We start from the raw sequence: 24,493 nt of genomic DNA on the forward strand, positions 1-24,493 counted from the left end.
TGTCTAATTAGATATTAAACTATAAAGAAAAAAATAAATGTCTATATTATAAAGAAATAGCTATATGTAGGTGTATTTTGTTTGAATTTTAAAAAGATTTTTAAAACATATTATCTGTGTTTCATTTTTAAAGCAATTTATAAATTTTGAATATCTCTTAAAACCTTTATTTTATTATTATTTTTGGATGATAAATATATATCTTATCCCTACAATAAAACATGGTAAAATTAATTTAAAAAAAAAAAAAAAAAACAGTTTTTTCCCTCTTTCTCTTGCTAAATCTGTAATTAGATGACTAATTATATTTTGTTTTTAATTTTAGATAAGCGGACCATCAGGAAGGATTTTTGCCACGATTTCATAAATATATTACCGAATAACTCAAGAAGCTTTATATGTAAAACACGATATTAAATATAATGTACTAAAGAACTTGTGCATTGTGGATATAAAAGATAGTATTACATTTTGTCCTTGTTTTACGCGATGTCTTCTGATAACATTTATATTATGCTTAAGTAAGATAGTTGCTATCTTTAAAATATAATATTGTTGCGTGGGATAAGGAGGTGGGGAAGACGCTTGCTTGTTTGTCATTATTAAATTTGGACCGACATATTTGTTGTAATAATTCTTGCTCTATAATATTTGTTCAGGAAAAACGCAAACAATCTTAACTGTTTTTGAAATCTTTACATACAATTAAGTTGCATTTTACACATACTTTGAAGTGCTACTTACATGTTGTACTTGTATTATAACGCGTACGACACTGTACTCTTATAGCGTGTTTTATAAACATTTTGATTATGGGATATCTTTGTGGATGCGCTTTCGTAAAATTTTATAATATATTTGACGTACCTCGTATCGTGTAATGATTTCAAGCGATGTCTGCGAAACTCAAAAATACAATAATGCTATCTTAACGCATGTTTACAAAGGAAGACATATACATAATATCTAAATAGAAAATTTTATATGCGAATATAATATTTAGGACAACACACATTACGGAAAGTAGCAAAATATATACTTTTCTATTTAAATAATTCCAATAATTGTTTGATAACTTATTACATTTGTTTCTCTTATTATAAAAAGTTACTGTACATGTTATCAATTATGTTTACACATGTATTGTATATTATTACAAGTTATAATAATGTGATTTAAAAAGTTTGTTTCCTTAACGATGAAAATATACATCTGTGCATTATCTGAATCTTGTTAGTGCGCACGTTTATTTATTTTTCCTATAAATTGTATTAACACATCGCTGCGTCGTTTAATGTGGGTGACATGATTGACATAAGAAGTAAACGCTTCCTATGTTTGTACTATGCAAGAGGATACACTTTACACGAACAACAATAAACAAATAGCGAACGTGCAAAATTCCATTACACACATGTTTAAAACTTTCCTTGATATTTTTTTGTGTAATATGTGAAAGATAAAATATTTTCTAAGTTTTATTTTATTTATTTACAATAAAAAAACAATTCTATTTAATAGTTTAAATATCTAAATACGTTTTTATCTTATTTATTACACTTACAATTGTTATACAATGTTTAATATTTATTTTAATAAAAAAAGGTTGCGTTTTATTTTAATAAATAGTTGATAAATATAGTAATAATAATTATTTCCGCTATTGCCGCTATTTATATAATATAAGTATACAAATATAATCATACATACATATACATCTTACATGCTTATTTACACAATGTTTTCAACATTTTGATTAATTTATTTGCGTAACCGTAGATCTTAATATAGTTCTAATAGGTCGTATAGAACTACTAACAACGAAAATGGTACGGAAGCATTAAGAAAATAGCAATCATGATGACAAATTAATAATGTATACATGAATTTGTCAATTTTTACACTTTGTAAATAAGTTAAAATTTATAATCAATAAATTAAAATTTATAATCAGTAAATTATAATTCATAATAAATAAATTATAATTATTTCTGTTTATGGAACACTATCAAGCAAAAATATCACTTTAATATTATACATATAATGAAATTTTGATATCTGAATTTGATATATCAAATCTATTACGAATACAATTGTTATTATCAGATATTATTAAGTGCGAGAGAATAATTTTACACATTCTTATCTAGACAAATCGCATATATCACAGTTAGTATTTAACATTTGTTACGCTATGATAAAATAAATCAAAATTATATTTCTTAACACGTAATTTGACACAGAAAAGTTTCTTGAGGTTTTTTTTATGCGTAACGCTTTAAAATTGTGATTATACAAATTCTCAATCCTTTTTTCAAGATCGTTGATAAAATACAACATCTCGTGAATGAAGAAACAAATAAATATACTTGTAAATTTTATATACGAAAAAAGGTACCCAAATACAGTTCAATTGACATACGTGTATGTAATATATCAAATAATCGATTAAGTTATCTTCGTATATACGCATGAAGTATACATAAAGGGCACAGCGCACAATTTCAATGGTGCTAGGATATATAAACGCACGTTTATCAAATAACAAACCGATGCTGGCGAGGGCAATTAAGTTGTTCGCCACTGCAAATATAATCCAAGGATCGCCTAAATTCTAAAAATAGAATCAAAGTAAATAATAATAATCTAATGTGCTTAATTCAGACACCTCCAATCATCATGAACATAATTAATTAATTTTTACACAAGTAATTATTTCAATAAAAATATATTTGCATTTCTCAAAACTTTCCACGTTGTAATTGAATACAGTATAAGTACAACCAAATATAATAGTGTAATTGAAACTTTGCAAAAAATTCATTTAAACAACTTTTATAAGTATTTTAAAGCATGACAGCATAGAAAGCATATAAAGCTATCAAAAGATTAGTAAATTTTTGTAAAAAAATATCAATAATACATATATATATGTGTATATTAAAAAAATATTATTATATACATTTTATAATATATATTTTTTACTATTACATTTATTATATTACATTATTATAATTACATTAAAAGAGAGAAAAATAAAATGAAAAACATATTAAAAAAATATAAAAAAATTATTTCAACTGTTTTATATATTTTTCTTGAGTTTTATAATTCTGTGTTATATGCTTTTTACTATACATTCCTACAGTTTTAATTTACTACAGATAAAAATCTTCTATTTGATAAGATACAGTCCTATGCTTTTTACTTTTTTGCATTCCTACAGTTTTTATCTACTACAGATAAAAATATCCTATATTTGATAAGATGCATTTCTATCCTTTTTACTTTTTTGCATGCGCTTACAATTTTTATCTACTATAGATAAAAGCCTCGTGTAGTATTACCTTTGATAAGAATACTATTTTGGTACAACTTAAAAACATTGTTAGGGACAATTTGCAGCAAATTATCTCTTTGATAATGAAACGATATGTACATAATGGTAAAGTTTTTGTTACAGTAATCTATAAACAATACGGTTTTATTTCGTTTTTACAAATCTGCATGACTTATTGTTTTACATATTTATATTTTAAAGTTTTAATATAAATAAATATATGATTGATTCGTCGCAGATCAAACAAGGAATCGTTTAACCAATGTAAAATTGGAAATGTTAAAATTTTAATTTACGAAAAAATATTAGAAAATTATTCCAAAAAAATATACCTACGAATTTAATTGTCGGACATTATTATTAAGAAATTTAATAACTAATTTTAATATTTATTATGCTTATAATCTGGAATAATATTAATTATATAAAAAATTTAACAGCAAATGAATTATGTTATAAAAACTCACCTCATGATATTGTGGTTTGTATAGTTTATAATGATTGAAAAGGGCCATCAGAAACTGCACACTTATGTATATTTTTTGCCATTTTGGTATAAGAGGATCGTATACGGCTCTGGGTTTCACCTACGGGACAAAGAAGTGATCGATATCTTTCATGAAAAAATTTAAAATAAATTGAATTTTTTTTTAATTCTTATTAATTTAAAATTATTTATAAATAATATAAAAAAACGCATTTATATATTGTTATTATACATTTACTATACACCTTTGATCATCTTACCTTTATTTTAAATTCATCTAAACCCAAACGTGGTGCACCTGGAAACCAGCTAGGACCTTTCCAGTAAACGGCAAACTTATCAGCCCATGTACTCATACTTATACTTTTCTTAATTAAATCCTTCAAGTAAAATATCTATAACATTACAGAAAACAATATGTTTAAGAATAATTTAAATTGTCACACTTACGTATAAAATTACTTTTATTTTATTATTATCGTGCACAAACTTTCGAATATTTCTTAATTCTGCTTCCTTCAGTTTTTTCTGTTTATCAATAAATTGCAGAAATTGGCATATTTAAAGTATCTAACAACACTTTAAATTCCATTACAATTAATATATGAATACTAACTCATTTTTTTCGATCATTTATTGAGGGCATGTAATAATTTATTATACTTATCAAGAAACACGGTAGTGTGTCAAGTACATAAATTTTACCTGCAGGTAGAACGCGTTAAATGATTCGATATTAACTACTAGTCCATAAACTATTTCTTCTATTTGTTCTTCCTCTTGAAATGTACCGAACAATCTATCCCATACAATAAATACACCACCGTAATTCTTATCCAAGCAATAAAGATTGCAGCCTGTAAATGTAAAAAATGCGTATATAATATAAGTCGCGGAAAGAAGTATTATATATTTAATTTACCATGATGAACACGATGATGTTTAGGCGTATTAAAAATCAACTCGAGTGGTCCAAGATTACCAATGACTGTTGTATGTATCCACAATTGATATATTAAATTGAATTGATTATGGACCATAAAGTGCGATGGAGGTATAAAAAAGGCAAGCGGTAAATAAATTACCTGCAAAAAATATTTGAATCAAAATATATATAATAAATTTTATTTTTAAATCTTTTATAGTTATAATTTAAAAACAGCTTTTATTTTTAATTTATTTTAATTGGTTTTTAAAGATATAAAATACCGAAAATTAAAATTATTAATATTTTTCTTCATAATAAATTTTTTGTACTGAAGAAATTTTAGAGAAATGATACTTACAAAGTTGCACCAATGTTGTAGAATGGATTGTCGCAGACCAACCGCGAAATTAAATTCCTCGCTGCTGTGATGCACTTGATGGTAGGCCCATAAAAAGTGAACTTCTGTAAGCAGATCAATTAACATCTTAAATTAAAGGAGAACAGAGAGAGACGGCTGTGTCAAATGCTGAGGAATGCTTGGATAGGAATTTAACCATGATTACTGCGATGAGCCCAATAGTAACAAAAGTCCACGGCAATGAAGGTAATATACCATGTCCATAGCGAGTTCCAGGGTAAAGTGTATCCTCTGCCGAACCTCTCATAAATGGCAATGTATACAAAATATTCGGCACCGCGAGAAAAAATTCTGTGAAACCGATAATGACTTTTCGTCTAAATTTGTCAAACAAACAAAAATGTATAAATACAATACACACATTTTAGATTCATACTTTACATGTTTATTATCTTTATCCTTATTTATTTTTTATATCTTTATATAAATATCTTATCTTTGTTATATACTTATTATATTTTTTATAACTACTGAATTTAAAGTCTCCTTTTTGTTTTTTCTTTATGCAATCCCCTTTATATTTGTTTTTTTTTAATACTCTTTTAGATAAAAGACATAATTAAATAAAATCAAATAACTGAATTGTGTTTGTGAACGCATCTGATCTGAAGCGAAATATAGCAAACTGATGTTATTTATCGCTATTTTGACATCAAAATATCGGCAGACATCATTTCAAAATTAAAATAACGACAAATAATGTCAGCTTGCTACCTTGATAGTAAAGGATAAGTCGTAATTTACTCTTACCGGACAGTTTCAATGAGCATCCAGTGTGATAATGATGTCACTTGATCGTTTAAACGGAATCTTTTCTTCCTCAATATTAATTGCTCCAAAATCAACAGCAGAAAAAACGGTATCCATATCTATAAATATCAGAGATTGTGTGTATGCAGAAAGTTAAGCTTTGCGCGTAGTTTCATGTATTAGTGCTACATTCGAATGAGGTCTCGACAAGAATAGCGCGCACATATGACTTGTTAACGATTCATGTAGCTTGCCGCGTTCGTACACAAGTAACAGGCCAGCTGCGCATTCAAATTACTGGACTTCTTCGATGCATTTGACATCGTTTATGCTACTTTGGAATAAACTGTATCAAGTAGATTTTTCAAAGAAGAATTTTGTAGATGCTGTTCCTGCGGAATGCTAATGGACTGAATGCTAATCGAAGCTTGGATAATTCACACTGTAGTACAGGAAAGCATTACCATCTTATTAAATTACTATTATTACATTAAATAAGTAAAGTTAAAATAGCAAAATTCAATAAAACTTTAATAAAAATTACTCAAAATTGAAATTATTCTTGAGATTGTTTCTAAAAATTTATTTATTTTAGTGTAAATTTAAACTTCAACGCTTTTTTTCTAAATATTCATTAAATTTATATTCATTTCATGATCGTATAAAGATATTATAAAGCAATACATGATTCTTCTTTAAATCAGTATACCTACATAATATTGTTAGTCTCTTTTACATTATCAATTTATAGCACACGTTTAATAAAATATAATTAATAGCATTCGAAATAATTAAAATTTCTCATATTAAAAATGTTACCTGTTGTTGATAGTCCGGCACTTCGTGCAAAAACTCGAAAGTCGTTTCCTTTGGGCTGACAATATACCAAAGTTTTCCGAAGTGTTTTGGAAAATAATCGACGATTTCAGCGAGTGGACTTAATATTATGCTCATCTTGTACACTCGTAAATACGCACAAATCACCAAACCGTAAAAATATGTTGTAAATTTTTCAGGAGCGTCTCAGGTGTACAAGCAAACCTCTCAGACGATATACGGCATTAGTTTAATCGCTTGCGCCGCGAGTATGTGTTTATATAAGTTCGAGCTAGAACAACGCACGTGACAAATCAGTTATCTTGAAGGCGCGATACGTGTACGTAAACCCGCGAATTCAAAACTATTCATTAATGTAAACCGATTAAGATAACGCTCACCACATGTTCGAGCTTATATTATTATTTATAATTCAACGGATTCAGCCTGACGTATCGACATAAAATACGTGTCTGATAAAAAGCAAAAATTAATGATAATACTTTTATCGATAATTTCATACAGTCCTTTTTTACATTCATAATTTATTACAAAACTCACTAAATAAGAATTATTTCTAGAATTATATGATAAGATATATATAAACTTTCAAAAAATACTTAAACTTTATAAAATTATTTTCTTAATTTACAAATATAAAACATTTCAAACATTAACAAACAAATTTTAGAAAAGTATATACACTGAGAAAAAAAATTTGTTAATCCTAAAAAATATTTAGTCCGATACGAGCAACTAAACATGTTAATTATTAGTTAACTAAACATTAGTTGTTTCAACAATTATTAAGTTGCACTAAAAAAGGTATAATGCATTCATGTCAACCTTTAAAATTTTTTAACCAAGAATTAATTAATTTAACTAATGTTTAGTTAAACTACCTAAAATATTTAGTTGCTCGTATATCGGACTACATCTTTTTTGGGATTAACAAATTTCTTTTCTCAGTGTAAAACTATCTAAAAAAAGTTTATGCTTATTTTAGTTATTTTGACATGTTCATAGAGTTTTTTCGTTAAAAGAAAAAGCACTATTATATAAACAAAAAATATTAATAAAAAGATTAATTAAATACAATTATAAATTTTTTAAAAAACTTACTTTCTTAATAAGTATTTGGTATCAATTAAGCAACATAATGATTTGATTAAATTAACATATTAACTGCATAATTACCGTATATTGACAGCACATTGACATATGTACATAAATAGAGGCATCGTTATAGATAACGATAGTTAAAGACGAAAAATCTTTAGCTACAGAACACACAGTTGCGAAGAGGAGTCGTCTTCGTGTACTCATATCCAAATCAATTTTCGTAGAACGCACTTTTCGCTAGATTTACGATACCGAGATACACAGACACAAGAGATCTACAATCAAGTATGTTAAAGGTTCATGTAACAACTGCATAATCAACGCGTTCCCCCCCCTCCACATGGTACTCAATGATAAGAGATTTTGCGGAATGTCCGTTTTCATGTACGCTCAATGACATTAGACTCGATTCTTTTCACATTTATTTCGCGAAATAGAACTTGATTTGTTCAGATATATTTCGAATAATTAAAAATACCAAATTAAAGTTTGAAATGTTTGAAGTGTCCGACTGGAAGACTTAAAGAAGTAGTTAGAAATAATCAAATATATGTTCAATTAAATAAAAAATAATCACAATCCAGTATCTTCAATAAAACTTATTATTAGTAAGTTTCTAGGATACATAAAGATAATCTTGATTCGGATTTATTCGTACTGATCATGCAATTCTTAGCATGAATTTTAATGCGTAAACGTGCTAGGCATAAACTGTTATCTGAGCGTGTTGTGGCAGTGACATCATTGCTTCGGTAGTAGCACAATCGAATCGCAAGTTATCAAAGCCTAAATAAAACTAATAATTTGGAAGACAAAAGTTTCGATTTTTAGAAGTTTCTAATATAAATTTATGGATAAAATTTATAGAAATTTAAATATAATGTTTATTTGTTTTTTTTATTAATATCTGTTTTAAAGTAAATTTTTTAAAATTTGCTTAAATACTTATTTTAATGATGTTCCTGTTGTTAAAGAAAAATTGGCACGTACTAAAGAGCTTTATTTCAAATAACTTAAATAATTAACAAAAATTAATGACATTAATAACAAGTATATAGGGGGATAAAAGTACTAATTAATAATAATTTTAATAACGGCATAATCAGCAGAAAAGACATAAAAAAGTATTATAAGCTTTAAAATGTGTTACATTTAAGCACGAGTTTATCAGAGCAATTGCACGTGGTCGACTCTGCGTACAATACGCATGCGTACAGAAGCAGTAGGAGGCATATATGGGTCGACAACTTTGGAATCATTTGGTGTTTGGGCTTACTAGTCTAAGCATGTGAAAATTGTAAGTAAACTTGTATTCATATAAACGTCCATATTGAGTGTTTATACATTAATAATTTATTGAAGTAAAGATTGCAGAGGTAAGAAAATTGAATTTATGTCTTATTAATGAGATAATTAATATATAAATCTCTTGACTCTCTCTCTGTTTAAAGATAAAAAGAAAAGGAATAAGGAAATTATACATGTGCTAATCTTGTTGTAACTCACATTTAATTATATTTTATATTTACAATTTATAATAATTTTTCCTAGATTCAAATTAATAATAAAAGTTTGCTTATTATAGAAATAAAGATGAAAATAAATCAAAAGTTTTTTAACTCATCGAGAAGAAAAAATTAGCAATTATTAAAAAAAAGAAACAAAATTTGAACTAAGTAGTTACGAGAGAGTTCCTTGAACAAGAAACTCTTTTCTATGATTTAAAAATATATGAAATAGATAGTGATATATATGATAATGACAAAACAAATAAAAACAGAAAACAAAATTAATGGATCAAAAGTATTTAGATATGTTTCATATTTTAAATTATATATACTTTAGTCTTCATTAATTTTTTAGATAACACAAAAGCAACGAACAGATGATGATTGTCATAAAAATAAAAATAATTTGGATTCTGTAGAACACAAGAAAATCGTTGATAAAATTAAAAGAAGCAGATTACAAATCTTACAAATATTTAAAGAAAAATGATAAGAAATTCTTTAATGCATTAGACTATACTGTTTGGAGCATCAGACTACGGCTGCATTTGAGGAGCGTGCTGTTAGCGCTATTGCATCTATCTTTATTGCTTATTAATAGGTGCAAAACAAGGATAGAATAAAAAAATAGCGCTAATCGCTTCCCGAATGCAGCTAAATAAGAAGATGATAATTTTTCTAAACGATAAACAATGGATAAAATATTTCTAGTAATTTAGAGGTACACATTTTTTTATAAAATTAATTTTAGAGCTGTATTTCTTCTGTTTATTTTTACCAATATTATTAAATTTCTAGGTTTCTAGTAACAACGGCAATTTTCAGCTAGAAGATATTGGAAGGCAATTCTGAAAAGAAGATCACTATGCAATTGCTGAAAACATTGTAAAAAGTAAAACAAACAAATAAGTAAGTTTCAATAATTTACTCTTTCTTGAATCGACAATAAAATGATAACTGTATATTATATTTAATTTGTAGATTAACTATTATTATTAAACATGTTGTAGAGACCTTCCATGCAGAACAGAATTCATTAGTATCATCCAATACAAAGTAGATATGAAGTAGAAGAGAGTACAGGTGAGTTTTAACTTCTATTTTTGATCATTTATTAAATTTTATTTTATTTTATTTTTTAAATAATTCTACTTTAATTTCATAAGATTAATATTTAATAATATGGTACAGTTATATGTGGAGGGGTAAAAGCCATAGGTGCAAGTCAATTTTTTTTAAGATATTGACTCGTGTGCATAGATGCAATCTGTACAATATATAAATTGCATCTATGCACACGAGTCAATATTTAAAATTTGACTTACACCACTATGACTTTTGCCCCTCCATATAATAGATTTGTCTAATACATTTAAACTAAAAAGCTGGATTGAGAATCATAGTAAGCATACATATAAATTAAAAAGATTTGAAAAAGAATGAAGATTTTTAAAATCATTGTCCAGTTTTAATCAAACTTTATTTTTTATTTGTTTTATATGGCAGCTTAAATAAGTAAATGAGCTGTGTTTTATTAAAGTTTCTCTCTCTCTCTCTCTCTCTCTCTCTCTCTCTCTTTCAATATACCTACATAAAATATATTCAACATACAAATTTCATTTTCAATATATTTATTTCTAGCATTACCAGGAATAAATTTCGTGAAACATTTTTATTAATTAAGATTTATCTGCTTAAAACTCTTAAAAGACGTGATATTTTAGGTATACGTACCGAAATGTATTTTCATAAAACTTATCAACTGTAGGATCTTATTCTTTTTTCCAGGAAAAACCTTTATTTTCGATTATTAACATCTATAATTGTAGAAAATGTATTATATTAAATTAATTTTTTTAGATGCTGGATTTCTACGATCTCAACAAAAAGCATCAAATAATTACGATGAGAACTATACTACTCACTTGTATATTGAAGATATCGAAATAATAGCTACAGTAAAAAATTACTTCAAGAATAGTATTATTCAAACTGTTTACTAACTTATATTAAAACATGCAATTAATAAAAATCACAGAATATATTTCTCTCTCTTGGATGCGTACATAATTTATGTAATATAGTTGTCTAAAAAAAATAAAAGCTAAAAAGAATTTTCGAAGAATGTAATTTAAAAATAATTCTGGAAATATATGGTAACTACTATCTACTAAGAAATTAAACAGCTTCTAAAAACATATAATTGAGAAAAGTAAGAAATTAAAGTAACAATAACATATTAAAATGACAAAAAATAGATATAAAAAGACACGATAGATTTATAAAATAAGGAAGATAAATCAAAAACTAACAGTAGAATCAAATTTTATTCCACGCGTTAAACTTCATGTCTCAGAAACTTAAAATTTCCACGAAGAATAAAAAGAGCTCAATTATATGTATGTACCTTTGAAAAAATTAAAGAAATATAAACTATATATATAAATGAACAAAATGCAAAGAAAAAGGAATGACATAACAAACTTGAGTTTCGACTAAAACAAGCGGAATCTAAAACGGAAATGGAAAAATTAAAAAGTAAGATGAGGAAGTCTAAGAAAAACAAGAAACACGAAATAACCAACAATAGAATTAAGATTTTGAGAGAAAATATGGATAACACGTAAGTAATGACGATTAAAGATGAGTAGGTGCAAGATCATTCCGGGGTTAATGTCTTGTGTCTATCACGTATCTAAACAAATGTATATAAACAATATAATACCTAATGCAATTTGTTTATATCTTAAAATACATTGTAATAAAACTTCGTCGTTATCTTTCGAATTAATATGTAATAATTACAGAATAATTCGTTCCCGACGCGGGGAAGACGAAGTAAACCGCAAAGGTCGTACTTTAAATGTCTTCAGTTTGGTGACCCGCAGGTGTTCGCGTGGTAACAAGCACAGCTACCACTTTGCTGTGTACACGACGCCGTACGGACGTGCCATAACGGACAACCCGTTGGCTCGGCTCGGATCTTGAGGTGTCGCTTTCTGATGATCTATTTTTACCGAAAGGCGTCCCAAGCCAGTCGGCAAGCAGGCGCTGTATAGACGACAGTTTGGGCGCTATTATAAAGCGCCGTGTGTGCCGGCCGTGTTTGTAATTCATCGCATATAAGTTGCGGACCCCGCCTGATTGGGCTCGACCATCTCGGATCGGGTCTTCATGGTGAAGAGAAGGGCACGAGGCGGGTTCTCTCGATAGTACCAGTCTAGAGCCGTGGAGAAGGCATCGAGAGAGGCCTCCGCCACCACGGAAGTGACACTTCTCTCGCCAACACGGTCGATGCCGTTCCGGAAGATATACCCGTTCACGTATGTAGGTGAAGCGATCGTTATCGTTATACGAACCGATATACCGCGTTCGGGCAATGACCTTTCTTTCGGGGAGAGATCATTTTGCATGCTACTAGAGTCGCGAAGTACCCGATGGAGATCCGTGACGATTCGCACGGCAGTTTGCTCGATATAAAAATAAGTTCCATTTCTCTCTCTCGCTCTTCTCGTTACTCCCTTTTCTCATCTCTGTTCTATCAATGAACCGGCCCGTAGTCGTTAGCCCCTGAGCGTTGCAGCAGCGGTGGCGGCGGTAGCAGCGGCGGTGACTCCTTCTGGTACGCTGACTCTCGTATTTGAACGGCCGGTGCGTGCCAGGGAGCGTTTTGCAAGATGCGAGATTCGCCTGCCGCGACGAGGGAGCCCTCGTCGTCGAGTTCAGGCGGACTCTGACCACCTTCGGCAAAGTGTGTAGGCCGGGGTGTCGCGCATTACGTAAAGCCGTGAGAAAAATAAATCGCGGGTAACGAAGGAAAACAAAGTGTAGGCGAAGAAGGGAGACGACCCACTTTCTGTGTGCGTGCACGTCGCGATGAGGAGAGCATCGTTTGATAAGTAAAATCTCTATTTGCAATGTCTCTGTCAACCTGGGAGAGAATGGGGACGAGAGAGGGAGGAAGAGAGAGAGTGCGAGTTATCCAAATCATGGTTTTTTCTTCTTTCGTCTTTTTTTTTTTATAAATTTATCACCGTTATCGTTTGCAAAAGAGGATTTCCCCGAGAGAGTGATATCAGAAATGTGTCTATCAATGTGGCTATTTTTCCATGGATGATGAATGCTAAGTTAATCGTGACATGTTTTCCAATTGCGGTAACTGTACAGGGGAAATTTTAGTGACAGCAGTATGTTATGAAATGTCGGAAGAGAGAGAAAGACAGAGAGAGAGAGGGAGAGAAAGAGAGCGCGTCATCGCAAACTTTTAAATAAATAGAAAAAATGTGCATTTTGACAAAATTATGGAGTAATAATCGAAGTTGACAGTTAGGAGTTATTCTAAAGACTCGTGTTTATAAATTCGATATCGAAATAACTTAGCTGTTTATAATCTACTCGGTGGTTGGAAAATGTAAAAATACTATTTTGGAAAACAATTAACACAATTTTTAATTTGTCTCGGAATATTTTATATGATAATTAATGCATTTTCTTCGAGACTTACGTGTTTTTCCTTTCCAATCGCTTTGTCAATTAAACGCTTGCGAATTGTTATCCAAATTAAGTTATCAATGGTCGAAGTTTGATCCGTTAAAACTTTCTCGAAATTTCAGTACCGCGAACAGCCTGACCGGCTTCGAAGAAACTCTCAAACTTCTACCAAACAATCTATTTAAAGCGAAGTATCGATTGCGTTGTGAGAATTGAACCGCGCCATATTATTTTTCCAGACAAATTAACAGGAGGCAATACATATATACGTTAATATTAATGTAAATCTTATTAAATTAGTATTAAAATATGTATACATACATGTGTATCGCAAAATTTTGCTAATTGCTTATTAAACATAATTATACAAAGTTTGCATCCGGACTGGAGAATAAAAGACTAATTATTTATCTATCAAAAATATAATATTGTATTATTGTGGATTGTTGTCGGGTTTTTTATACGCAATACGATGCCGATCGCGTGCGCGGCAAGGGCGACTGCTTTCGAACTGTTACTGCGTATTACGTTACAACAGATAAATTTAGCGTTTCTTTTACACAGAGCTCGTTGTACCACTGCCAATACCGCGACGCGGAATTAATTGGCTGCTTGGAAGGTAACCAATTCTCGTAGTCAAAAAAGCTTTGCCGAGCTCTACGGCATGTCGGCCCGGGCAGATCCTTATGTTTCTCTCTTTCTCTCTCTCTTACATATCTTGTACAATTGATCAGATATCGCGATGTCGAAAATTCAAGATCGGGTGAACACGATGTTTCTGCACACTGAACGTACTGACGTTGCTAAATATATTTCTGCCGCTTGGAACAAGAAAACAATGTAAACATTCGCAAATTTAGAATCAAGAATTGAAGGTGCAATTTTAATGAATTTGTACGATTTCTGATTTTAAATCTCATTTAGAATAGGTGATTAATTATTTCCGACAAAAAAAATAGCGATTGTAATTTTATAATTTTTCGACATACATTTACTGAAATGAAAAAATTATCGCGTTTGCCTTCTTACAAGTGTCAAAAGATATTTTTATTTTCATTATTTAATAATAGTACTTAACATTCCAATTAATATCTTATTTTTTAATAAAAAATAACATTGTTTTAACCATTTTTAATTGAAAGAAAATTATGTAGTTAGAAACTTTATTATCGCAATTTTTTAGGCCAATAGTGTAGTAGTAATACTATTGCGAGATAAATCCGGCAATAATTAACTAATATAATGTATTGTCGAAAATCAGATAATTATTTTACGTTTAACGTAATTACAAAATATAAAATTTTATTGGTATCATAACAAATTTAATTTTCTTTTGTTTTTTAAAGAAGTTAATTGACAATAAATTTTTATAATAAGTTAACTTACAATTAGTGACATAACAAAAGTCAAATTTTCAATTTAAAATAATTTAAAGTTTTCAAATAAAATTTAAGATATTTAGAATGAAGTTTACATTTAATATTTTCTTATCTAAAATAATCTTATAAAAAATCATCACTCTTCTACACACGAAGTTACGAAAGTTTCTCTTTATCTGTACAGTTTTCGTTATACTTTATGTTTGTACGGTCATCGCGAAATCTCGTAGAGTTTGCGTAAATGGAGGATCCGCATCGCATTGCAAACGTTTCAAATGTCCGCAGACACGTTACGGCAAACGCCAAGCGCAACGTTCTGAGCAACACCTCGTATGGGCTCACGTGCTCTAAGGATGCGGAGTACAAGTGCAGCGTGAAATACAGCGGATCCCTACAGGAGAAGAATTATCTGCAGCGTAGCGTATCGGCAGACAATGTTGTAATACGTTCGCGCGGTTACAAGCCGTCTGACAGACACGATCCGGTTAAAAGGAACTTCCTCGAGAATCTCACTTCAAAAATATTGCACTTCGGCATGGTGAGTGGAGTCGTTTTAACTTGCAAAACTTTGGAGGATTCGTTGAAAAAAGAAACACGTTCAAGCTTGACGTTTTTGAAGCTTTACACCACTTTAGAAGTCACAATTCGTACGTGACCAATCTATTATTCATCCTGAGGCCGGTATTCATAGTCGATTCTTATATTTATTTATATTTACCATCTTAAGTATAGTCTTAAGATGTCATCAGCCAATTACAGAGCCGTATTAGCATCTTAAGACATTATTTAAGACGCTCTTGAAATAGGAACCGACTATGAATACCGGCCTTAGACTAAGGTCTACAATCAGTCGTATGTCGGGAGTCAGATGTCGGAACGTAGCCGATGGTCCAATGAGCAAATTTATTTTTCGAAAACGAATTTTCTTCATTGGACCACCTTCATTGGACTCCGACATACGACTAATTGTAGACTAGGTCTAATACTTTCATTTATAAATTTAACAAGTTTAAAACCGATTTTCTTAAGTCTTAAGACATGATACTTGATTAAATAGAGGAAAGTACCCGATTATGAGATACCATATCTATTTTGTGTGATTGCCGGAAGTCTATGGGCAGAATTGAAAAATATAGTAGGTCATTTTAAAGGGAATTTAATAAGCTTTAAGATGCTGATTGTAAAATTTAATTTAAATATTAATTTTGCTGAAAATTAGAAAAATGTGAAAAATGAGCTTTCGGCAAAATCGCAAAAGTGTGCTCTTAATATGAGAGACCCCGGGAAATCGCTAATAAAGTGCAAAATACATGATATTGCAATTAAAAAACTTTATTTAAAGTTTTTGAAAGACAAATGTAATGGAGAAGCATATTTGCAACAATCGTAAACCTACTTATACTCAATATTGTACCTAATCTTCCCCCTCCACCCTTCCCTCTCAAATCAAGGTCAGCAGTCTTATAAATTTGTATAAACCTTCCCTTAACGTTAATATAGTATTTTCTCTTCTTTTATTACTATACAATAACTTTCATACTTCAACAACCCAGGAGTACCCTGAGTATCTCATGTTACGAGCACCATGCCTTGCGGTTTCACGATCACCAAATCTAATCTCTACAATTGAGCAACTCAACATATCCCGTATTTTCCTATTAATACGACCTTACTCTATCGCTGCATGCAGAACTTATTGCCAAATATTTATTAATTATATAATAAACAAGGTTTAAAGACTCATATCCATGACACTTGACAACATCCAATTTCACAATTTCTTTCTCTGCAACGACTACACGCACGATCAAACAATGAATTTTTCACTAAATAGGTTTTACCCCAAAGGCAATAAGTTCATGTTGGAACCAACAGATAGGGCCTATTAGTTTAGCAGAAACCTCGCTGTCGCATATTAGGAACCTATCTCATAATAGGGGACTTTCCTCTATATTTATTTTTAGAACTGTAAACTAATTTTCTTATAAGACAAATTTTACTTAAAAATGATTATTTCAACATTTTAAACGTTATCATTTATAATTATTTATAATTCAAGGTTATTGACTTCTCGGTCATTTTTGTTAAAAAAATAATTGAGTACAAATTCATCAGAAAATTCAAGGCCAAAGAAAAAAATTATAATTTTAGAATTTTTCACACATATGGTTTCGTTGGTTCTATTTCATCGATATAAATGCGTAACAATTACTGTTTTACTTGCAGGAAGGGGGCGAAAGTACACCGATTAATTTGCAAAAGCTACTTACTCCAGCATCAGACTCTCAAGAGCTATTACAATCAAAAAATAGTACGTGCCTTTTGATATAATTAACAACAGAATTAACTTTTACAATAACAAATATTTTAAGGAATTTTCTTTGGATGGATTAAATATGATATATAATGTCTGAAGTATCTAGAAGAAATAGATACACATTTATTGAGATTAAGACAACGTTCAAAATTCATTTTCAGAGAAAATGTTTGCGTCCTCGTATTTTTACGCACCGACGCATCCTACGGTCGAGGATCAAGTCGAGCTTGCACGTCGAATTTCGCATTCGCTCAGCGATGTGAAAAATGTGAAAAGCAAAGGACAGTCCATGTACGTGAATAGAAAAAAGCGATCTGTTAAATGGATCCACGACGGTAATGGTATGCATTAAAATTTCTCATATAATTTATTTCTACATTAAAACTGTCGCATTATGTAAAAATTTGTCGCGTTCTTGTTCGAAGAATTTTGTGTTTACATTATCAAAAACATACACAATTTGTACGATATAATAGATAGTATTTCACAGGTGTCGAAGACGAAGAAGAAACCACGACGATTCATAAGGTAAAAGCATAGTGTGCAACGTTAAATTTTCTGCATGTATCTACACACACACACATCTACTGTAAAATAAAATTTCTTCTAATAGGAAAAACTACCCCTCAAATGCGTGATGAATCCATGCGGGAAAGTGCTAGACATTCACGGCATTCAGGCGTTAGGTGAAGAAGTCAATATCGCACCGGTACCGAAAAATCCTGAGAAGCTCTTTGATATCGTCCGCGATTTGAACAATCAAAAAGGACGCGGTAAGTGTCGTGCATTTAACTGACGTGAGCTAATTGTAATATCAAAATTATGTATGTTAAGATTACATAAAATATATAACATTACATAATATTTTATGTAATATAAATATAATAATATAATAATATAATAATATAATATAATATAACAATATGTGATAAAACACTTGTTTGCTATGAGAAATATCTTCAACTATATAAATATAAAATTATTGCTATATATATAATATGCATATAACATAGCGTTGCCAAAACAATTCACAGGTGCTGAGATATTTGCGAAACGTAGGAAAAGATCGGAAAAGTGGGTGGTGGACCAAGAACAACCACAGACACCCAATACGCCTGTCACACCGAAGACGCCAACATATCCAGAAAAATTAGTAAGTAGTAAAATTTCTTATTGTATATATATTGTAACAATTTATTCACCCGTAGAATAATAATTTTCTATTTTATTTTATAAATTTAAATTCTTATAATAGTATCTGCATTAAAAAGCTTAAAATAAATAAATAGAATAATATATTTTTCAATTTCAAGGAAGTTCATAATATTTTATTCTGTAAAAGCTGGAATAAATTTTCGTAATCTTAAAAAGTAATGATATTTTGCATTATAAAGGGTAAACAATTGTGATTTCAGGAAATTAATGGTAACGCAAAGTTCATGACGCCTTCGCTGACACCGCGTACGCCAGTTTCGAGCATTGACAAATCATTTTATAATCCTTTTACAGTGGATATCTCCCTTGACAACGCGAATATCCCGATAACAGGTGCGTAAACACAATTCAATGATGGACAGAATAATAATCTCAAATGCAAGGTGATCTCACTTGGCAGATTTAGCCAACGGCGTTGGCAAACGGCGAAGTCTGTTTTATCTATTCTCTCCAAAATGTTTTAAAATTACGAGCGAATATCAATGTCAACAAAGTCTTTCGAAAGCCGAGGTTGGAATTTATTACACGATGTCGCTTGACATTAGGTCTGTTTTTTATTGCTGCATTGCTGAACTAGTGCACACTAGTGCAGTAAAAGTTAGAGTGAAACAAAATATACTTGTCCCACTCTAACTTATTGCACTAGTTCAGCAGTGCAGCAATAAAAAACAGACCTATTATGTATGTACTTACACAACGTCAATATTTATTTTTTTCCCAAGAAAAATCATGTTATTTTACAGTGCAGAGAATACGCTAGAGATTTTTTGAGACTGGTATAATCATGTACTTAGAACTTTTTAGTTATATTTTTCTTCACATTTTTTTCAAGAATCTTGATTTCTTACAGTGTCTTATATTTTATATCTTATTTTTTCAATTTCGAAATTTTATTGTTTTTTAATAAATATAATACATATAATACAAAATAAAAATACATAATATATAAAAAGAGCTATAATAACATAATATAAATACAATAATTATTATAATAAAAAAGAAGAAATAAATACGATTTAATCGTATAAATAAAGTAGAAGAATTTTTTAAAAAGTTTTATCCTCTTTTTTCTATCAGACTTATATGAGCGAGGAAGTGTTCTAGAATTTCGAGGTACTTGACACGCCTCCGAAATAGAGATCAATGTTGGATCGGATACTTAGAAAGCTCGAGTTAAACGATCTTTAACGTTCTAATTGGCAATCGTTATCGATGTTATTTAATCGACGGAAAGCGCGCGCGCGCGCTTGACACTTCTGCGATATATCTAAGATAAACAAAAAACCGTATCTTTCGATGTCGATCGTGTTTTTTTGTCATGTTTGATGAATACAGAGATTAAGTGCATTTCAAGGTAAACATCTAATCTCACGATAAAATAACACATTAAAGCATTTTTGTTGCCAAGCATATACAACATTAAAGATATTTAGATAACGCAATTAAAGTATTTGTGCTAAAACAGACATAAGGGAAGCCCGGGCAGCGCCAGCGCGGATGTGTTAAAGTTTGGCAAAAAAAAGACATACAAGAGCAATCAATTGTTCTTTTGCATTGCCATGACATCGGCGACCGGTCGCTCCTTCTTCCTGCTAGAGACTCACAGCGCTATCTAATATAGATGAGCGAAAAAAAAGCAAGGAAGGCGTTCGTTTTGCCCGGGCTTTCCCCTATAATAAATTATAAGAGAACAGATTTATAAAAATGTGAAATCTTACATTTCTTTTTACACAACTATTAGAGATCCGATCTATAATATTATGTATATAAAGTAATTAAACTGTAATTAAATACAAGTTTTATTTTTACATTTTATTTTGACATATTTTTTTCTTTTATACCATTTTTTAAATCTTTTCAAGTATATGTATATAGTTTCCTCTAATTCTTCGGGAAGACACTTTAGGTATGCTTAATCCTGTAACAAAGCTTTTTCCAGTTGCTATGCTCCGCTGTATCAATTTCGATTTGCGAGTTGCAGACAGGTACTGTAACGCTAATCGATGCGGCCATTCGAACGAGATAAAAAAGATTTACCTGCGGGAAATTGCGGTGGGCACAGATTCCGATTTTCCTTCCGATCATTCACGGTCGCCCATCGTCGAGAAATCTCGTCGTACCGTTTTCGAATCTACTAACAATCGGCGCACTAACATGGCCAATAATTACGCTGTCGCAAGTAACAATAATAGATATATTAACAACAATTATCAGTCGCCGAGAAAATCTGACGTTCGTAATGCGCGGAGCTACAATGGCAGAGGCATGAGAATTCAACAGCGTTACGATAACAAGTACGATAATGTAATTGACAACAAGATCGGGAATAAGCAACAGAGCGACAGACAGATGCAGAATGACAATGAGGAAAACGGATACACTCCTGTGCCAGTGAAGCAACTGATACAAGAATTCGAGAAAACCTGTAGACCGGTTCTGCAATACAAGCAGATCAGTCCAAGGATCATTCCAATCGTACAGCAGTGTCCGTTGGATAATGGCATAGCGCGTTTCTTCGAGACGAAAAATTCTATCAAGTATAACAACGAGAAGGAGAGATACGCACGGTGAGAATGATGGATTCTTCGGTTTTAATAAATAATAATGTACCAAAAAGCCTTTTATATTTTATTTTAGTGTTTCTTAACGATAACGTAATTATTCAAATCATTCTCCGATGATTGACGTAAATGGTGGAGGAAGTTTGAGTTGTTTGTTTGATGTCGCGCTATGTGTACTTTTTTAGCAATGCATATTTTAATCTGCTATTTCAATTGCAAATGTGATAGACACAAGATGTCATTCGTGATATTGTTATTCATAACAGTCCGTAGTTCAACGAAGTTCGATAAAGTATGTTTATCTTTCGTTTATATTTTTACTAGCAATTGCAGTCACATGTAGATGTAGTATATCTCTCTTTAGATAGAGGAGATCAAAGTTTCGCGAAATCAAATCGAGAATCCATTTTAATCCAATTATATAGCACACGCGGAAACTACGAAGGATCCGCGAAACTGCAGTCCCAATGTAACAGCCGATTGTACGACACACGTGGAAGCTACGAAAGGAAACTACAGTGCAACGATCAATTATGCAGTGCACACGAGAGCTACGAAGGATCAGCGAAACTACAGTCCCGATGCAACGGCTACGTTTCCACTGACGAAAGCGAATATACGACGGATGACACTGACTCCGAAGATTATCAGAACGAGGCGGGATCTATAGATCGCGGAAATTCCGCGCCGTCCGCCCTATTGAACTGTTGCGACAGCAGCGAGTACTCGATCGCGTTCGAGGACGAGTACTCGGGTACTCGACGTCATTCGACCACCTCGCAGGAATTGGAGGCCCTTTATGCCAACGGCACGAGATTCGTCAACACCGAGGCCGAGATGCCTCCCGAGGCGAAGTCGCTGATGCTCTCGATGGTCGCCTCGCAGGAGAACATACTCGAGACTAAGAAACATCTGCGTAGCACACCGGTTTTGGATAATCTTTTAGGCACCACCACACCAGAATGCAAACTCGTTGACGTTAATCCGGAATTAGGCAAGTTAATACGCATGCGCTTTTGTAGTTCTGATGTTATCGCTTTCGCACACTAAACGTACAAAAACGATCTCTAACGCATATGTTCCTAATCCTTATACATATATAGCAAATGGATTAATGAAAATTAATTATACTATTAAATTATATACAAAAAACGAAATTTTTCCCGTGTTATGTAAAGATAAAAAATTATAAAAGTACAAAAATACAAAAAAAAAATCTTTTCTAAAATACAATAATTTCTTACAAGGTACTATAAGAACCATATTTCTTTTTAAGTTTTAATTTAAAATAGATCTCTCTCTTAATGAGATTAATTTTTCTTATGCGGTAATTAAGAATTTATATTAATATAATTCACTATGTTCAGTATCAAATACATGGTGTCTGTATTTATTTGTAACAATAAAAACACGGTAATAGGCGTATTGTCTTTATTATATAAAAAGTTGAGTTTATGAGATGTATGCATATATTAAAATTATATATTAGTTAGTAATATTTAATAATTTTTCTATCATATGTTTATATTCACTGATTTATATTTAATGTTTTAAAATTTTCAGGAAACAAACTGTACGAGAATAACAATTATACTGGACCGAAATTGGCCAGCCTTCACAATCTGACAAATTACAACACAGCGCCGCGTGGATGGGATCAATCATTCACAGTCTATCGACCTATTAAATTCGAAAAACCGCAAGAGATCATGTACTCTGATTTTTAAGCACACTATGATAAATGGTTATAATTATAATCTTTTTACGTATCGGTAAGTGTTTCACAAAGTTATTTTTGTCGTAAAAAAAGACATTAATTATTCTATTTTTTAAAAGACATTAATTATTCATATATCACATCAGCTCATCTGTTTCTTCCTGTCTTCCTCTCCTTTTCTCCCCTAGCTCTCTCTCTCTCTCTCTCTCTCTCTCTCTCTCTCTCTCTCCCTCCCTTCCTCTCTCTCTACTTTTTGGCTAATACAAAGACAATGTGTATGTCTACATATATTAATAAAAAATAAATTAATTAAATTGGTAATATGACTTTGTCTTTGTAAATATAATTTATTCAAAATAACTTGTTTATTTTTTTATATAACATCACCATCTGTATTTTACCGCTATATTTAGGTATTAGAAGAAAGTTCCCTATTATGAGATATCGAGTTTATTTTGTGTGATTGCCGGAAGTCTATGGGCGGAATTTAAAAATGTAATGAATTTAATGAATGTAATGAATTTAATAAATGCAATAAGTTCATGGTGGAACCAACAAATGGGTCCTATTAGTTTTTAGCAGTAACCTCGCTACCTCATATTAGGAGCCTATCTCATAATAAGGGACTCTCCTCTATTAATAATAAAAACGTATAATTAAAATAAGACTTTAATATTTCTTTAATTAAACAAAATTGTATTAAATTAAACAAATTGTATTTCTAGGTCTGAAAGATCAATCTAATTTCGCCGAGATATCAACGGAAGAATTATTGGCATATGTTTTCCGCACTGTTGCGTTCATTTTCACCAGCACCATGATTTAAACCAACGGCCTACAGATCACTCAAATATCTTCACCGTAAATAAACGTATCGCGATATGATTGCACTACGTGCGACATGTTTGAAGTTTTGCTTTGGTGTACTTCTACCTCTTTTATCCCTCATTGAGAATATTTAACGTTGTTCATGCTTTGACAGTGTTACATTACTGCATTTTACTTTATTATATATTATGCAAATAAATATGTTGTTTTCCTAATTTCTACCGTGATTTATTCGCCATTTTTATTCATTTCTGTGCACTTTCGGATTTCATACGCGTATTTTACATGCGTATAGAACTTGATTTATTCTCGATAATAAATATGCGATAAAATTATAAACAACAATTGAATTTATACAGAGACGTTACTGACGTTAGATACGACTGTGATGTGTTCTGAAATCAATCTCTTTTGATATTATAACTTTATTGAATCGCGATCCATCCATATCTAAAAAAGGCACGTAAAGTCAATACTCAAATCTATCGAAGTTTATTGTTGTCGCTTTTCCGCGATGTCGATTAGTTCTCTCGCTGCGCTTACTTCATGAGTAACTGTCATCGTATATTTTGACAGTTGTGTGTAATGTTAAAACTAAATAGCGCGCGCAAAGCGC

The 24,493-nt window shown here is 30.8% G+C and overlaps 3 protein-coding genes across 14 annotated transcripts in view; 2 read left to right on the plus strand and 1 right to left on the minus strand.

The window, feature by feature from the left end:
- The window catches only part of LOC139810763 (uncharacterized), a 30,069-nt gene extending 28,841 nt beyond the window's left edge, over positions 1-1,228 (plus strand). For all 10 annotated transcript variants that reach the window (XM_071774604.1, XM_071774606.1, XM_071774605.1 and 7 more), the window contains one exon: positions 326-1,228. The gene's annotated coding sequence lies outside the window, so the exon portion shown is untranslated. The remainder of the gene's footprint in view (positions 1-325) is intronic.
- On the minus strand, positions 879-20,930 carry LOC139810772 (alkylglycerol monooxygenase). Of its 3 annotated transcripts, XM_071774632.1 has the most exons (11): positions 20,809-20,930; positions 7,937-8,136; positions 6,743-7,031; positions 5,924-6,042; positions 5,310-5,464; positions 5,114-5,217; positions 4,750-4,912; positions 4,533-4,684; positions 4,088-4,222; positions 3,808-3,927; positions 879-2,614 (listed from the first exon to the last, which is right to left on the minus strand). In XM_071774632.1, the coding sequence occupies exons 3-11, from the start codon at positions 6,875-6,877 to the stop codon at positions 2,315-2,317; spliced, it is 1,383 nt and encodes a 460-aa protein (XP_071630733.1). In that variant the 5' UTR covers positions 6,878-7,031; positions 7,937-8,136; positions 20,809-20,930; the 3' UTR covers positions 879-2,314. The 3 variants fall into 3 exon arrangements, with proteins under 3 accessions (XP_071630733.1, XP_071630734.1, XP_071630736.1); XM_071774633.1 differs by lacking the exon at positions 7,937-8,136; XM_071774635.1 differs by lacking the exons at positions 7,937-8,136; positions 20,809-20,930 and adding an exon at positions 13,874-14,403.
- LOC139810779 (uncharacterized) lies at positions 12,998-24,092 on the plus strand. Its single transcript, XM_071774646.1, has 12 exons — positions 12,998-13,268; positions 15,525-15,777; positions 17,466-17,550; positions 17,718-17,897; positions 18,047-18,084; positions 18,170-18,329; positions 18,591-18,709; positions 18,972-19,104; positions 20,753-21,338; positions 21,758-22,326; positions 22,896-23,104; positions 23,775-24,092. Exons 1-11 carry the CDS (start codon positions 13,246-13,248, stop codon positions 23,057-23,059), a joined length of 2,310 nt encoding a protein of 769 aa, XP_071630747.1. The 5' UTR covers positions 12,998-13,245; the 3' UTR covers positions 23,060-23,104; positions 23,775-24,092.
- Positions 24,093-24,493: the final 401 nt, after the last annotated feature.

The sequence above is a fragment of the Temnothorax longispinosus genome, chromosome 3 (assembly GCF_030848805.1).
Source record: "Temnothorax longispinosus isolate EJ_2023e chromosome 3, Tlon_JGU_v1, whole genome shotgun sequence".
Classification (NCBI taxonomy): Eukaryota; Metazoa; Arthropoda; class Insecta; order Hymenoptera; family Formicidae; genus Temnothorax; species Temnothorax longispinosus.

Excerpts from the sequence above, each read along its gene's own strand:
- LOC139810772 (XM_071774633.1), bottom strand. The coding sequence starts at position 6,877 with ATGAGCATAATATTAAGTCCACTCGCTGAAATCGTCGATTATTTTCCA. Across the intron at positions 4,913-5,113 it reads TACAACATTGGTGCAACTTT|GTAATTTATTTACCGCTTGC; the intron begins GTAAGTATCATT and ends TATTTTTTGCAG. Across the intron at positions 4,223-4,532 it reads TTAACGCGTTCTACCTGCAG|ATATTTTACTTGAAGGATTT; the intron begins GTAAAATTTATG and ends GTAATGTTATAG.
- LOC139810779 (XM_071774646.1), top strand. The coding sequence starts at position 13,246 with ATGAGGAGAGCATCGTTTGATAA. Across the intron at positions 13,269-15,524 it reads AGGAGAGCATCGTTTGATAA|ACACGTTACGGCAAACGCCA; the intron begins GTAAAATCTCTA and ends AAATGTCCGCAG. Across the intron at positions 18,330-18,590 it reads GAACAATCAAAAAGGACGCG|GTGCTGAGATATTTGCGAAA; the intron begins GTAAGTGTCGTG and ends AACAATTCACAG.